The sequence below is a fragment of the Anolis carolinensis genome, chromosome 3, assembly GCF_035594765.1.
Source record: "Anolis carolinensis isolate JA03-04 chromosome 3, rAnoCar3.1.pri, whole genome shotgun sequence".
Lineage (NCBI taxonomy): Eukaryota > Metazoa > Chordata > Lepidosauria > Squamata > Dactyloidae > Anolis > Anolis carolinensis.
The window spans coordinates 244,741,304-244,755,961 of record NC_085843.1 but is presented as its reverse complement, the minus strand read 5'-3'; the positions used below and the strand labels follow the sequence as shown (position 1 = coordinate 244,755,961).

The 14,658-nt window shown below is 39.9% G+C and overlaps 2 protein-coding genes across 3 annotated transcripts; both read right to left on the bottom strand.

Annotated features, from left to right (window-relative positions):
* Window positions 1–1,773: 1,773 nt before the first annotated feature.
* cops9 (COP9 signalosome subunit 9) lies at window positions 1,774–5,609 on the bottom strand. The gene is made up of 3 exons (XM_016992110.2): window positions 5,457–5,609; window positions 3,021–3,093; window positions 1,774–2,123 (listed from the first exon to the last, which is right to left on the bottom strand). The coding sequence occupies exons 1-3, from the start codon at window positions 5,517–5,519 to the stop codon at window positions 2,086–2,088; spliced, it is 174 nt and encodes a 57-aa protein (XP_016847599.1). The 5' UTR covers window positions 5,520–5,609; the 3' UTR covers window positions 1,774–2,085.
* A 2,366-nt stretch (window positions 5,610–7,975) lies between these two features.
* On the bottom strand, window positions 7,976–14,397 carry otos (otospiralin). Of its 2 annotated transcripts, none has more exons than XM_008106316.3 (4): window positions 12,663–14,397; window positions 12,317–12,413; window positions 11,993–12,019; window positions 7,976–8,911 (listed from the first exon to the last, which is right to left on the bottom strand). In XM_008106316.3, exons 2-4 carry the CDS (start codon window positions 12,372–12,374, stop codon window positions 8,727–8,729), a joined length of 270 nt encoding a protein of 89 aa, XP_008104523.1. In that variant the 5' UTR covers window positions 12,375–12,413; window positions 12,663–14,397; the 3' UTR covers window positions 7,976–8,726. The 2 variants fall into 2 exon arrangements, with proteins under 2 accessions (XP_008104523.1, XP_003218389.1); XM_003218341.4 differs by having other exon boundaries at window positions 12,625–14,393.
* Window positions 14,398–14,658: the final 261 nt, after the last annotated feature.

Below are 14,658 nucleotides of genomic sequence, written 5' to 3'. Positions count from 1 at the left end.
TATCTTGTGTTCCACCTTGAGCCAAAAGAAGAAGCAGACAATACATAAATAAATAATTATTATGTAGATGTGCTCCATTTCGATCTTTACAGAGGCTGGCTTCAAGTCACCATTCATCTTCATCATCTAGACACATTCCAACTTGTAAATATTTTTTGAACTGTGATGCCCAAAATTGAACAGCGTTCCTGGTGTGATCTCACCAAAGAAGAATGGGGTAGTACATCCTTTCATCTGGACACTATACTATTGTTAATGCAGTCCAAAATTACATTGGTCTTTTTGCCAATGCATCACATCATTTGCTGATGCTTAGCTTGTGGTCTACCAAGGTAACTAAATATTTTTATATGGGTTATTATTTATTTGTGATCGCTAAATAGTCCTTTGAGGCTAAAAACAGTGCTAAAATAATAATAATCCAGTACATATATTTGAATTAGTTTCCCACAATTATGTACAGAACATGTAGTTGTAACACTTCACCTGCAAGGAACTTACTGCCTAGGAAACACAACAGAAACACCTATTGTGTGCTCTGGGAATTTTGCCTTTGCTTTACATGCCAGAATTCAAGGCAAACAGCAGAAAATCCTACTTTCACATGGGCAACAAGGAATTTCCATTTATGATTTAGAAGGGAAACCTTTATTGTGATAAACTTTGGTAAACCATTCTGACAACTTCTTTGGGCAACAACGCTAGATAGACATATTCTAAATATGCAAATGTACTATAAGTAAAAGTTTTCCCCAGACATCAAGTCCAGTCATGTTTAACTCTGGGGGCTGGTGCTCATCTCAATTTCTAAGCCAAAGAGCCAGTTTTGTTCGTAGACACCTCCAAGGTCATGTGGCTGGCATGACTGCATGGACCAGTACCTATTGATCTACTCACATTTGCATGTTTTTGAACTGCTAGGTTGGCAGAAGCTGGGGCTAACAACGAGAGCTCACCCCACTCTCTGGATTTGAACCATCAACCTTTCAGACAGCAAGTTCAGCAATTTAGCAGTTTAACCTGCTGTGCCACCGGGCACAATACTAACCCCTTATTTGTGAACTTTATATTCACAATTTCACTTACCCACACCCTAAACAATATTCCCTCCCATGAGTCTGTGGGCCCCTCTAGGTTCTCCAGTGTTATAGTATGCTTCCAGCCCAAATATAGTACAAACATGGAATTTGCTATTATCTGTGATTTCCCGTATGTGTGTTTTGGAACATATCCCCAACTGATACAAAGATCATACTGAAGCTCTTGTATGTCTTAACGTAATTTCCAGCTTATGGTGATCCAATTCTTGATAAGATTTCTTTAGAGGAGGTTTGCTAGGGCCCTCTTCAGAGGCTGAGAGTGTGTGACTTGCCCAAGGTCAATCAGTGTTTCCATGGCTAAGGAGGATTTCAAACCCACATCTCCCAACCTAACTCTCAAACCACTATATGCAACATCACATTTATGTTAAATCTGATTGAAAGCTATATATTATAGCAGTCATTAGCTTTTGCTAAAGCCATATTTCACATTCATTCCCTTCAATCTGATTTGCTGCAAACGTCACAAACTTAATTTTATTTGTTCCCACTGCAACCTCCAAATTAATGATTAGAAGCCCCCAACTTCATTTGTGCAGAAACAGATGCAAGTAGGGTGACTACTCAAAAAACATTGACCAACATTCACAGCTCCCATTCAAATAATGTTAATGAATAGTCATATTTTCAAACATTGGAACAAGAAATTGCAGAACTGAAGAAAAGACAGGAAGAGAGAGAAAGGGGTTGTTTACTGAATTTATGTTTCTTTACATATCATTTTAATGCAATAAATGATTTTTAAAACCCTTGAAAATAAACATTTTATTAATTTTATTCACATTTTATTGAAGCAAGATTCAAAACTGCATAACTACCTATCTCTGAAAGGAAACAGCTTCACACTTTTCTTCTCCATGCACTGATAGCCAGTTCATGGTTTGCTTTCATGTTTTGGAAACAATATTCCCACTTTCCTTTGGTTTCTGATCAGCTTCACTCAAAAAGCCTGAAGTAGTTTGCACTGCATTGCTGAAGATCATTTTCATTGAATATCATCGTCGTCAAACATATCTTCAAAATCTAGCAAGAAGAACAATACATCAACATCACATGAATATGCAGTTATTATGAACTCTCTATATCTGGAGTTAAGTAAATGCGCATTCTGAAGAGTTAAGCAAGTATACAGGATGTGCTTTCAGTGAGGAATGCAACTTGAATCTATTTACCAAAGTTGAGAAGAGACTTCACTGAATAAGAAGGAAAAGGCAAGGCTCCTCTGTGGCAAGAATATTTCTATATCAAACTTGTTTTACACATTCAACACCTCCATTCCTTTCTCTAATGAGAAGCGCAGTAGCTGATGAAAACTAACCATCGGTTCGTTTGTCCCACTCAACCTTATTAGTCTTAATATATGCCAATCTTATTTTCCTCAAGGCTTAATAAGAAAAGTTTCTACAAATGTACCTACTAGCATTAAATACCTTAACTAGCCATTATTTGTGCAAACATCAGTCTTTCAAGTCTCTACATCAGTGGTTCTCAACCTGTAAGTCCCCTGGTGTTTTGGCCTACAACTAACAGAAATCCCAGCCAGTTTACCAGCTGTTAGAATTTCTGAGAGTTGAAGACCAAAATATCTGGGGACCCACAGGTTGAGAACCACTGTTCTACATGGATTAATGGATATGGAAGAGATTTGTTATTGGACTGAACTTTTGCTGGGGCGAGGTAGAAAAGCTGAGCCCCTTTAACGGTGAGAACCAATCTCTTCTGACAGTGGCTGGTACAGAGCCCTCCCACAAAAAATAAAGATTCACTATGTTCTGTCTGCATTGCTAAAACAGGACTAATTGCTTTAGCCCTTGTAAACCAGCAACTCTTCTTTCAAACCAAAGAAAGGAAACACATTTAAAAAACTACTGAGCAGCTGCAAAAACAAACTTGATATACAACTTTTAAAGGGAGACTTACTGTTAAAGAAGTCAGCATGTACTGCTTTCTCGTTAGCTGCTAAATCCATCAACAGACCTGTACTTCCTCCAGCCTGAGAGAGAATAATATTTGTTAAGGACAGCTACAACATAGGACCCTTCTACACTGCCATACAATCTAGAATATCATTTCAGATAATCCACATTATCCACTTTGAACTGGATTATATGAGTGTACACTATCAGGTAATCCAAATCAAAACAGATAATCTGGATTGTATACAGCTGTGTAGAAGGGGTCATAGACTCGTGATTTAACTTTTATCCTTTCAACTAGGATTTAATTTCTACATATGATAAAATCATTCATTATCTGCCTGACTCAGTAACATTTTGTGCTACCTAAATGCAATAGGGCCTTACAAACTTAAACATGGCACCATTTGGTTTTTCCAAAATGAAACAGAGCAAAGCAAACTGGGGGGAAAACCCTAATTGCACAGACATCCTTATTTGCTATAAGGAGTTGCTAGAAGAAAGTGGGGGCCTTTCCACACAGCCCTGTATCCCAGAATATCAAGGCAGAAAATCCCACATTATCCTAGTGTGAACTCAGATAACCCAGTTCAAAGCAGATATTGTGGGATTTTCTGCCCTGATATTCTGGGATATAGGGGTGTGTGGAAGGGCCCTAGAATATAAGTTAATTGAGTAAAATAAACACAGTAGACTCTCAGTTACCCAGTATCCACAGGGATTGGTAAATTAAATTAAATTTAGTTACTATTAAAAACAGACCTAACTTAATACTATAACATAAATTCTGTAGTGACCTGATATTAATATTGAAGTACAGCAATTAAAGACAAACACACTGCAACACAATTTTACTGTATTATAAAAAGAACTTTGCAAATGCAGCATTATTGCTTGAGAGTTCTGTTTAACTGAGTCCCCTTCCACACCGCTGAATAAAGTCCCACATTATCTACTTTGCACTAGAATATACGGCAGTGTGGACTTAGAAGATCCCACAGTATCTGCTTTGAACTAGGTTATCTGAGTACACACTGCCATATAGCAGAATATGTGGGATTTTCTGCCTTGTTATTCTGGGTTATATGGCTGTGTAGAAGGGCCCTGAGAGTCTATTGTAATCGAGTGAATTTTGAAAGAGAACAGCAGTGGGAGGAAACTAGTGCCAATAATAATATAATAATACTTTATTTGTATGCACCCCTATCTCCCCAAGGAGAGTGGCTTCCAACATAATAACAGGCAAACATTCAATACTTATACAGACAAAAAACTAAAAGTATAACAAAAACAATAAACAACATTGTACAATAAGGAAAGCAATAGTGACATTAATTTTAAATAATTATCATTAAACCAGTTTAAACAGGTGAAAGCCTTGAAAAAATGGATTATGTCAAAACCGACACTGATAAAACTGATGACAATAGCAACGAGCTTTTCAGAGGCACATCCATGATTATATCTGTTGGGATCCAGGTCTTAGGATCAGAGCAATGTCATGTTCCCCATTAAGCCACAAATCCCACTGTTGTGTAGAAACAAGGCTAAATAAAACCATAAAGGGGGGGGGGGGACAATGGAGGAGAGAGAGAAGTCCCAAAGGCCTGCAGTCCCAAAAGGTTTCAGAGCAGTAATGAACTATCTAAGGGCCCTTCCACACAGCCATATAACCCAGAATATCAGGGCAGAAAATCCCACAATTTCTACTTTGAACTGGGTCATCTGAGGAGGGCCCTTCCACACAGTCCTATATACCAGAATATCAAGGCAGAAAATCCCACAATATCTGTTTGAACTGGGTTATCTCAGTTCACACTCAGATAATGTGGGATTTTCTGCCTAGATATTCCTAGATATATAGGGCTGTGTGGAAGGGCCTGGAGTCCACACTGCCATATATTCCAGTTCAAAGCGGATAATGTGGGGTTTTATTCAGCTGTGTGGAAGGGGCCTAAGACAGGCATGGGCAAACTTGGCCCCTCCGGGTGTTTTGGACTTCAACTCCCACAATTCCTAACAGCCAGCTGTTAGGAATTGTGGGAGTTGAAGTCCAAAGCACCCGGAGGGGCCAAGTTTGCCCATGTCTCCTCTAAGGGCCCTTCCACACAGCTGAATAAAATCCCACATTATCCGCTTTGAACTGGAATATATGGCAGTGTGGATTCAGAAGACCCAGTTCAAAGCAGATATTGTGGCATTTTCTGCCTTGATATTCTGGGATATAGGGCTGTGTGGAAGGGCCCTAGGAGGAAGGAAGGGAAGACGAAATAATATACCAAAAGGAAAGCCAGGCTCAGGACAGAAGGGAAATAAAGGCCGCCCTTCTCCGTCGGGAGCCGTTAACAAGAAAAAGAACCACTCGGGGGCCCCAGAAAGAGACTTCCACCCCAAGAGCTTCCTCCTTCCCTTTTCCCGAACCGCCCCGTCCCCTCTTCACCTCATCCAGGTCGACATAAGGACCCGCGCCTTCCGGGAACATCTCGTCCACCGCCGGCTTCATGGCTCCCCTCAGCAATCCTACCGCCAGCCAACTTCCGGCCGGAGTCTGAACAGCAACTTCCGGTTGTTCTAGCCGCCCGGAGGACTTGACCGTCTCTATGGCAGCGCTCTTCTCAATCTATCCAAAAGACGGGACTCAAAAGGAAAAGGGGCGAAATCAAGCTGTACCAGGCATGAGAAAACCCTCCAGGTGCTTAAGCGGAAGGGGCCCGAGCCTGTTAGGAATGGTGGGAGTTGAAGTCCAAAACACCTGGAGGGACCAAGTTTGCCCAGGCCTGCTTTAAGTAGACTTCATTGTATAACCTAATGCCTGGATGTTTATGTTCATAGCTAAACTTTTCTGATTGATCCATGTTAACATTATACAGGCAGTCCCCGAGTGACAAACATCTGACTTACATCCGACTCATGTTGCAATGGGCCACACTAATTAGCACTGAAAAGCCTTGCAGCTTCAAAGCCTGCCTGCTTCCTGCCTGGGGGAATCCTTTGTTGGGAGGTGATTAGCTGGTCCTGATTGTTTCCTGTCTGGAATTCTCCTATTTTCAGAGTGTTTGTTTTTTATTTACTGTCCTGATTTTAGATTTTGTTCACTTTCATGGTTTCCTCCTTTCTGTTGAAATTGTCCACATGCTTGTGGATTTCAATGGCTGTTCTGTGGAGTTTGACAAGGTGGTTGTTAGAGTGGTCCAGCATTTCTGTGTTCTCAAATAATATGGTGTGTTCATCAAGTGCTCTGCTATGGCTGACTTCTCTGGTTGAGTTAGTCTGCAACGCCTTTCATGTTCCTTGATTTGTGTCTGGGGAATGCTGCCTTTGGTGGTCCCTATGTAGACTTGTCCACAGCTGTATGGTAGACTCCTGCAGAGGTGAGAGGATTCCTCTTGTCCTTTGCTGAATGTAGCATTTGTTGGATTTTCTTAGTGGGTCTAGATAGTTCGTACGTTGTGTTTCTTCATTAGTTTCCCTGTACGGTCAGTGGTTCCCTTGATATATAGTAAGAACCCTTTTCCTCTGGGTGGATCTTTGCCTTTCCTCTCATGGCTTGTTCCTGCCCTTGCAGTGCTCCTGACAGGTAAGAGTTCTTTCTCCCACCCTGGATATTCCACAGATATATAAACCTCACTTTCCAACAGATCTCACAAATTTCCAACAGACCTCACAAATTCGGAGGATGCCTGCCATTGATGTGGGCAAAACATCAGGAGTGAATGCTTCTGCAACATGGCCGTACAGCCTGGAAAACTCACAGTAATCCAGAACCTATTTTGTTCATAAGTTGGGGACTACTTGTAATTGTAACTTTCAATAGTTTAGCTCTGGTTCACTTGATCAAAGCACTTTGCCATTTGGGTTGAGCCATACAATACTGATCCAATGATCAGTATTTAAAATCCCATTCAGAACCAAGTGTACTATATATAGTTGAGACATTATAGACATTTCATGGACCACAAAAACTCATATTACAGTCAACGTGTTAGACTTTACATTGCTTCAGGTCACTTCATTAAAAAAGAAGTAGGATTTACTTTTGACTAGTTAAACATGGTCAGGATTGTCCTGAACTCACCAATCATCCCCTTAAGTCAGTTGGTTACTCTGGTTATGTCCCACCTGAATAACCAATGTAAAAGTTTTGGCCTTATTCCATATTATTTCAGCTGTCCATGTCAGCAGTTAATCAGTGGTGATGACAGAAATATATTCTGCATACATTGCATGGTGAAGAAGATGACAATGATGACAGCTAAGGATCTTTATGGATGAGAGCTGTTCTTGTCCATCAAGCAAAATCTGGTATGAGGTATCTGTAAAGATACCTGAAACCATATTTTGACTTAACTTGGGCCTGAAGCATACCATAGAATTATTCTAGGACCAAGAGAGGTTCACAAATATTTTGGGGGGAGAAATGTGTTTTGGAGTGTGGGTAAATGAACTGTGGATATGAAACTATGGATAAGGGACTTAGACTAATAAAAGGGATTCCTGCAATTTTGTGTGTGTCAGAAGTGAATTGAGAACATACTGCAAATTATTTCTGGTGTAAGAGAAATGGCTGTCTACAGAGATATTGCCCAAGGGATGCCTAGATGTGCTACTATCCTGCTGGGAGGCTTCTCTCATGTCCCCACAAGCTAGAGCTGGCAGATGTTAGCTCACCCATTTCACGGATTCAAACCAGCAACCTTCAGGTCAGCAATGCAACTTTTAGGTCAGCAGTCCAGCTGGCACAAGGGCCCATTGCATAAGGAACCTCCTGCATGAAGTTCTATGAACACAGTTTTATCTTTTGCAGAACCACTTTCTTTAATTCTCTTTGTTGTGTTTTAATTATCTATTGAAAAACAGATATATAGCTTTGTTGTTTTTTTTTACTATTCAATTAAGCGAGTGTACTACAAAAGTAGGGAAAAAACACTATGAATGAAAAATGACTCTTCAGTCTATACCTTCCACTTCCAATGCTTTTATTAAACGGTTGACTTAAACAGTTTAGGAAAAAGACACACTCATAAAGCATCATTTTAGTAATCACTTAAAAAACAAATGTGTATGAGTTGCTAAAATCTACAGAATCAAAATATTCTTTACGCATTTTGCTAATTAGTATATTCTAAATATATATTGTGTACTAAAAATACTTCACACTTGCATCATTTGCATTTTTAAAACTGGTTTACATATTTTATATATTTTAAAAAAGTATTAAAATAGCACATTTAGGCTAACAATTCTGGTTGCAGGCAGTTCCCGAGTTACAAACATCTGACTTACAAATGACTCATAGTTAAGAACAGGGGTGAGACAACAGGAAGTGAGAGAAATCAACCCCAGGAAAGGAAATTCACTCCTGAAAGAGTTATCATGGGAAAAAGGTGTCTCCACTGATGCTTTATCACCAAACCTTGATTTCCCAACAAGCCATATTTTTCAAAATCCAATTATCACAGGGACAGAAAGTGAGGTGAAATCTTCTGAACAGGGGCACAGATAGCAAAACAAACACCACAGGGCTGTTAACTCTTCCCTATGCTATCCAAAGCTTTAAAATACACGTTTTTGGCTGAAGTTACTCTTAAAAATATATCTGTTATGACTTATATACAAATTCAATTTAAAAGCAAACCTACAGAACTTATCTTGTTTGTAACATGGGGACTGCCTGTATTGGCAATGGTCAAATGAAAGGTTACCAAGCAAACTAGTGCTCTTTGTATGGGACATCATATCCAAGAATATTTCCAATAGGATGATGAGCAAAGAAGGTCCTGGCCATCTCATTGATTCTGTTGTATGCCCCCAGGTCCCGGAAGTATTCCACATATCCCCAGAAATCATTACTCATGAAAGGCCAATAAGGCATGCTTGGAGGTTGTCTGTAGGGGTCTAAAATAAGAGATTGTTGTTTGTTTTTTTTTAAAAAAATCAGTAATTGAAACATATCCACAAAGTTTTATTTCCTTATACCTGTGCTAAATCCTTGTTTCCCTAAACAGTTCTAAACCATGTTCAAGAAATGAAATTTTTTTTTATAGGGAATGGATTTGGCATTGTTCAGCACAGGAAATAGGTTATATGACCCTTGTGCAGTTGCTGAGCCAAGAAACTTCATCATCCCCTCTCTACTTTGCTGGCCAGGACTGATGGGAAATGGACTTCAACATATGGAAGACCTTAGATTTTTCACCCTCTGATTTAGCACAATCATCCTAAAGTATGCCATTATAAAATTAAATGTCATAATTGTAAATTCCCAGTTAGGATTGCTGCCTGACTTAACATGTAAATAACAGAATTGTGACTTCAATATCAAGGATATCTTCTAAGGCCCGTAAGCTAGATCCAGCCAGTGCTCTAAACTTTAGACTGCTGCCGCCACCATTCACTCCCTATCACTACTGCCACCCTCTTCTTGCTCCTTTACTCTCCTTTCCATTCCTTTTCTTTCTCTATCTCCCTCCAAAACAGAGGGATTCTCTCTGCCCCCTTTGCTTCTGTAAACTGTAAGGGTGATGCAGATATTTGATCTGGTTCAGGATCTTAATCCATTGTTGTTAATAGCTTTTTTGTTTTAACTTTGTTGTAATGTGGGTTGTATGTTGTATGTATCAAATGTGTGTTGTCAAATGTTTTGATATGGCCAATAGGCTAATCAATAAAATTTATTTCTATTTGTATATCAATAAGAAAGAATAGGAGGTTGGAAAAAGAGAGGGAAGGGGGAAGGAGAAAACGAAAATAGGTAAGTAGGTAGGAAACAGAGAGGGAATGAAGAGAGGAAAGGAAGAAAGAAAGGTAGGTAGGAAAAAGAGAAGAAATTTATAACGAGTAGCATAGTGGTTTGAACTTCAGACTGTGGCTCTGAACCCACTGTGTGACTTTAGCCAAGTCACATTCTCTCAACCTCAGATCAAGACACAGGCAAATTTCCTTTGAATAAATCTTGACAAGAAAACTCTCTGATAGCGTTCCCTTACACTTGCCCTAAGTCTGAAACGACTTGAAGACAAAAAAATCAGCAAACTATAGTTCAGCCCCCAGTCTGAGGGACAGTTAACTGGACCTCTGTTTAAAAAGTTTGAGGACCCTGTTCTAAGGAGTACATTGAACTGAATTCAAGGAGACAGGATTTGGCTGAATGCTGTCGTTCTCCCATAGCTGATCATGATCTACATTTCAGAAAGGTGACATGGTTTGGAAACCAGTGGGATGGGATCCAACAGAGTTAGAACCATACAAATTTGAAAATAGAAAATGAATTGTACCCCACCATACTTAAAGTCGAGCTTAGGGATGGTTGTAGGACATAATTTTTGCTTAATTCACAATGTAAATGCGTTGTTTTTCATGCCGGGGGGATTAACGGTCAATTGCCTGGGACTACAAACAGTTCCACACAGCCTCCAGGACTCAAAGTATGGTTGTCACTAGATTTGTGCACGGATCCGTGTTAGCCATTTTACTTTGGCCAAACTCGCTTCTTCGGCTCTACCGGGTGGCCGTAACGGCAAGGGCATTTTCCCGTCCGTAACAGGGCCACGGGGCAGCCAATCACAGTTCCTCCTCCCCTATTCAGTATCACAGTTGTGTCCTAGCTTCAGTGTGTTTAGATACCTCTACAGTAGAAAGTAGAAACAGCCTTAAGGAAGCATTAAACCTGAAGCAGAAAGGCATGAGGGGAAAAAAGGCAGGCAGGGCCTGCAATGTAAATCAAGAGAAAAGAGAGGGGTTTTTAAAGGAAGCCCAGAGAATAGTTCCAGGTCATCACTCTTTCTTCCTAGTGGGAAGTGGGAAGCCTCCTTAAAATGCCTTAATGGAAAGTTGCATGTAGGGAGAGTGAGTGCGCTGCTGCCTGTCTCCTCTAGAGTAGAAACAGCTTTAACAAAGCATTAAACCCAGGTCTCCTCTACAGACCAAAGAGAAAGGATTACAGAAAGAGTGTTATCTTAAGTCTGATGCTTTTTAATCCACGTCTTAATGAAGGATATAAGGACAAACAACGCCATTGCCTACAATGATGGGAAGGGGACCCCCCCCCCCAACTGCCGCCAATGGGACAGATCTAGACATATTTTTCGGCTGCAGTCCGAAAACTCAATCCGTCTGCGCACCTGTTTTATGGAGGCACACAAAAATTGATATGGAGGTCTACCACTATCCGGCCAGCAGAAGTGGATTGAGCCTTAGCCGAAATGCACAAGCCTAGTTGTTACACGGTTTTATACCATCAGCTCCTCATGCGACAGAGGTACTCTCAGATGGATAGCACAACAGTGTTCATTGTGTCCCTCAATCCATCTTAGAACCTGTTCCTTAAAAAGAAGAGCTCCTGATGGATAATTTGGATGGGTAATTTTGTGAACCTCATTGCAACACTCTGCTAATACTTGTTCCCATTACATCTGAAGCCAGCTCTTTTGTTGTGCATCAACAGCATCATATTTATTTCTTAACCACCTCTCCCTATGGATCAAGGCAGGAAACAGCAGGCTCAAATACAGTTGCCTCTCCACATTTGTGGGTGTAGACATTTTTAACACAATTAAAAACATACATCAATTGAAAATACACAATCAGTTGAATCGCATATCAGTTTTAAAACCATACAAATGAAACACAACCTATTATAATTTAAAAACTCATCTGGATAGACCTGTTGGAAGAGGGTTTTTTTCCCAATGCTGTTTTAAATGCAGACAGCATTCTAGTTATCAAATCTTTTCCAGTTGATCATTCCACAATTTCAGGATGTCTGATGAAAAGTCTTCTAGTTAACAGTTGCTATCCTAGTCATTACTGACCAAAGTTAATGCCCCCCAAAAACCTCAGTGTATGGGGCAGCAAGGTTTGAAAACAGTGGAAAATGCTTCCTTAACTTTTACATTTCCAAGTGTGCCCATTATTAGATATCTGGGTAGAAGCTGGGGATTGGAAGGGGGAGCATAAAACTGACAGAAACCTGTTTACCTTCTTCATCATGGATTGGCCTGGCATCTGGAAATAAGCAAGAGATTAATCACCAATGTATTGCTTATGCGGATAAAAAATTCATGCCATTTACAAATGACTGCTCTGTTATCTCAGACTCCTTAATGCTAAAGAAGCCTAATACAATGATAGTTTTCTCTCTGTCTTCTCTCACACATTAATCACCATAATTTCTACTAAAATATTAATAATATTAAACTTTTTGTAATAGCTAGAATATATTTAAATGGATAGATCAGAGAAATTTGCAGGAAGGGAAACAATTTAATCAAAGCAAATATAAGTATTTAATACAATGGCTACCTGTTTGTTTGTACACCAGCATGCAGAAAGCAATGATGCCCACAGTGATTAACTTCATCTTTCCTGAAAGGGATTATATTTCCTTTTGAAGAACTTCCTGTATGAATGAAAAAATATGAAAATCTAGCAAGAACAGTGCAACCTGCACATTTGACTTCCATATGAAATATATTTGTTTTGCTTTTAAGCAGTGTACCACATTATTAATTGTAAAATAATACTTTCTTTAAAAATGCAGTTTTTGTTACTTTTTATGTATATATAACAAAGTTTTTTTGTATAACAACTGATACCAAATAAACACTTACTATTGTAGACTGGTTTTCGGTTTCACTCCAGAAATTACCTTTCCTCCTCTCTTTTAAATCAGCAGAAGTCTGTAGTTGTGAGCCAGCCTCAAGTTCCTGAATGAGCTTCTATTGCTGCAAAATAGCAGTACTGTTGAAACCAACTGGAGGGGAGTTTTTAAAAGGAAGGAACGTCACTTATTTAGCACATCAGTCTGAGTTTTTCATCCCAATCTTGAAAAGTTTACAAATGATCTTAGGACAACTCGCTAAACCAAGTGCTATGGAATGCAATGATAACTATTAGTAAAGACTAGTGAAGTGATTAAAATAATCAGTTGCCATATTCCAAGTTCTGGCACTCCAGGTGGCTTGAGATACATATCATGCAAAATGAAAGTATTTTGATTGATTTTACTTCTGTATTACTTCCCAGCCCACATGGGCTCCCAAGACGATGAACAAATAAAAGTCCATTAAAAAAGGATGATTAATCTTCAGTAGAATTTAAAGAAATCAAAAGTAAGTTGGGGATGTTATGATTTTTAGCTTTGAATATGTTTTAATGGATTTTCACTGAATTTTAATACTGTTATGTTTAAATCTGTTTTAATATTTGCATATTTGTATAATTTAAATTATGTGGTCATACTTTTAATTGTAAGCCGCTTTGAGTCTCCTTTGGGAGAGATAAAGCAGGGTATCAATAAACATAATAAACGCAATAATAATAGTATGCCCATTAAAAAACAGAAAAACAGCATTGATAATGCGACCTATCACTTCTTCTTCATTCCCTCAGTTGTTTTCGACTCTTCGTGACCTCATGGACCAGCCCACACCAGAGCTCCCTGTCGGCCGTGGCCACCCCCAGCTCCTTCAAAGTCATGCTAGTCACTTCAAGGATACTGTCCATCCATCTTGCCCTTGGTTGCCCCCTCTTCCTTTTTCCTTCCATTTTCCCCAGCATCATGCTTTTCCAAGCTTTCCTGTCTTCTCATGATGTGGCCAAAATACTTCATCTTTGCCTCTAATATCCTTCCCTCCAGTGAGCAGCCGGGCATTATTTCCTAGAGGATGGACTGGTTGAATCTTCTTTCGGTCCAAGGCACTCAGAATTTTCCTCCTGCACCAAAGTTCAAAAGCATTTATCTTCCTTCGCTCAGCCTTCCTTATGGTCCAGCTCTCGCATCCATAAGTTACTATGGGGAATACCATTGCTTTCACTATGCGGACCTTCGTTGCCAGTGTGATGTCTCTGCTCTTCACTATTTTGTCAAGATTGGCCATTGCTCTCCTCCCAAAAGGTAGACGTCTTCTGATTTCCTGGCTGCAGTCTGCATCTGCAGTTATCTTCACGCCTAGAAATATAAAGTCTGTCACTACCTCCTCCACGTTTTCTCCCTCTACTTGCCAGTTATCAATCAGTCTGGTTGCCATAATCCTGGTTTTCTTGATGTTTAACTGCAACCTAGCTTTTGCCCTTTCGTCTTTCACCTTGGTGATAAGGCTCCTCAGCTCCTCTTCACTTTCAGCCATCAGAGTGGTATCATCTGCATACCTAAGGTTGTTAATGTTACTTCCAGCAATTTTAACTCCAGCTTTGGATTTGTCAAGCCCCGCATGTCACATGATGTGTTCTGCGTACAAGTTTAATAGGGAGGGTGAAAGTATGCAGCCCTGCCATACTCCTTTCCCAATCTTGAACCTCTCTGTTGTTCCTATCACTAATCGCCCTTTATAAGAAACCCATCTTCAAAAGAATAGTCTTTACCTGCCTATGGAAAGATAGCAGGGAGGCCACCATTCTAGCCTCTCTAGAAAGGGATTTCCAAAGCCTGGAGCAGCCACTGAGAAAATCCTGTTCCCACCAGACACAGCTGTGAAGGTAGTGGGATAGACAGAAGGACCACCCCAGAACATCTCAAAATACAAACAGGATGATATGCGGAGATATGGTATGTCAGATGCACTGCACCTAAGCCATATAAGGCTTCAATAAGTAATAACCAGAACTTTGAATTGTGTCCAGATCTGAACTAGCAGCACCTGGAG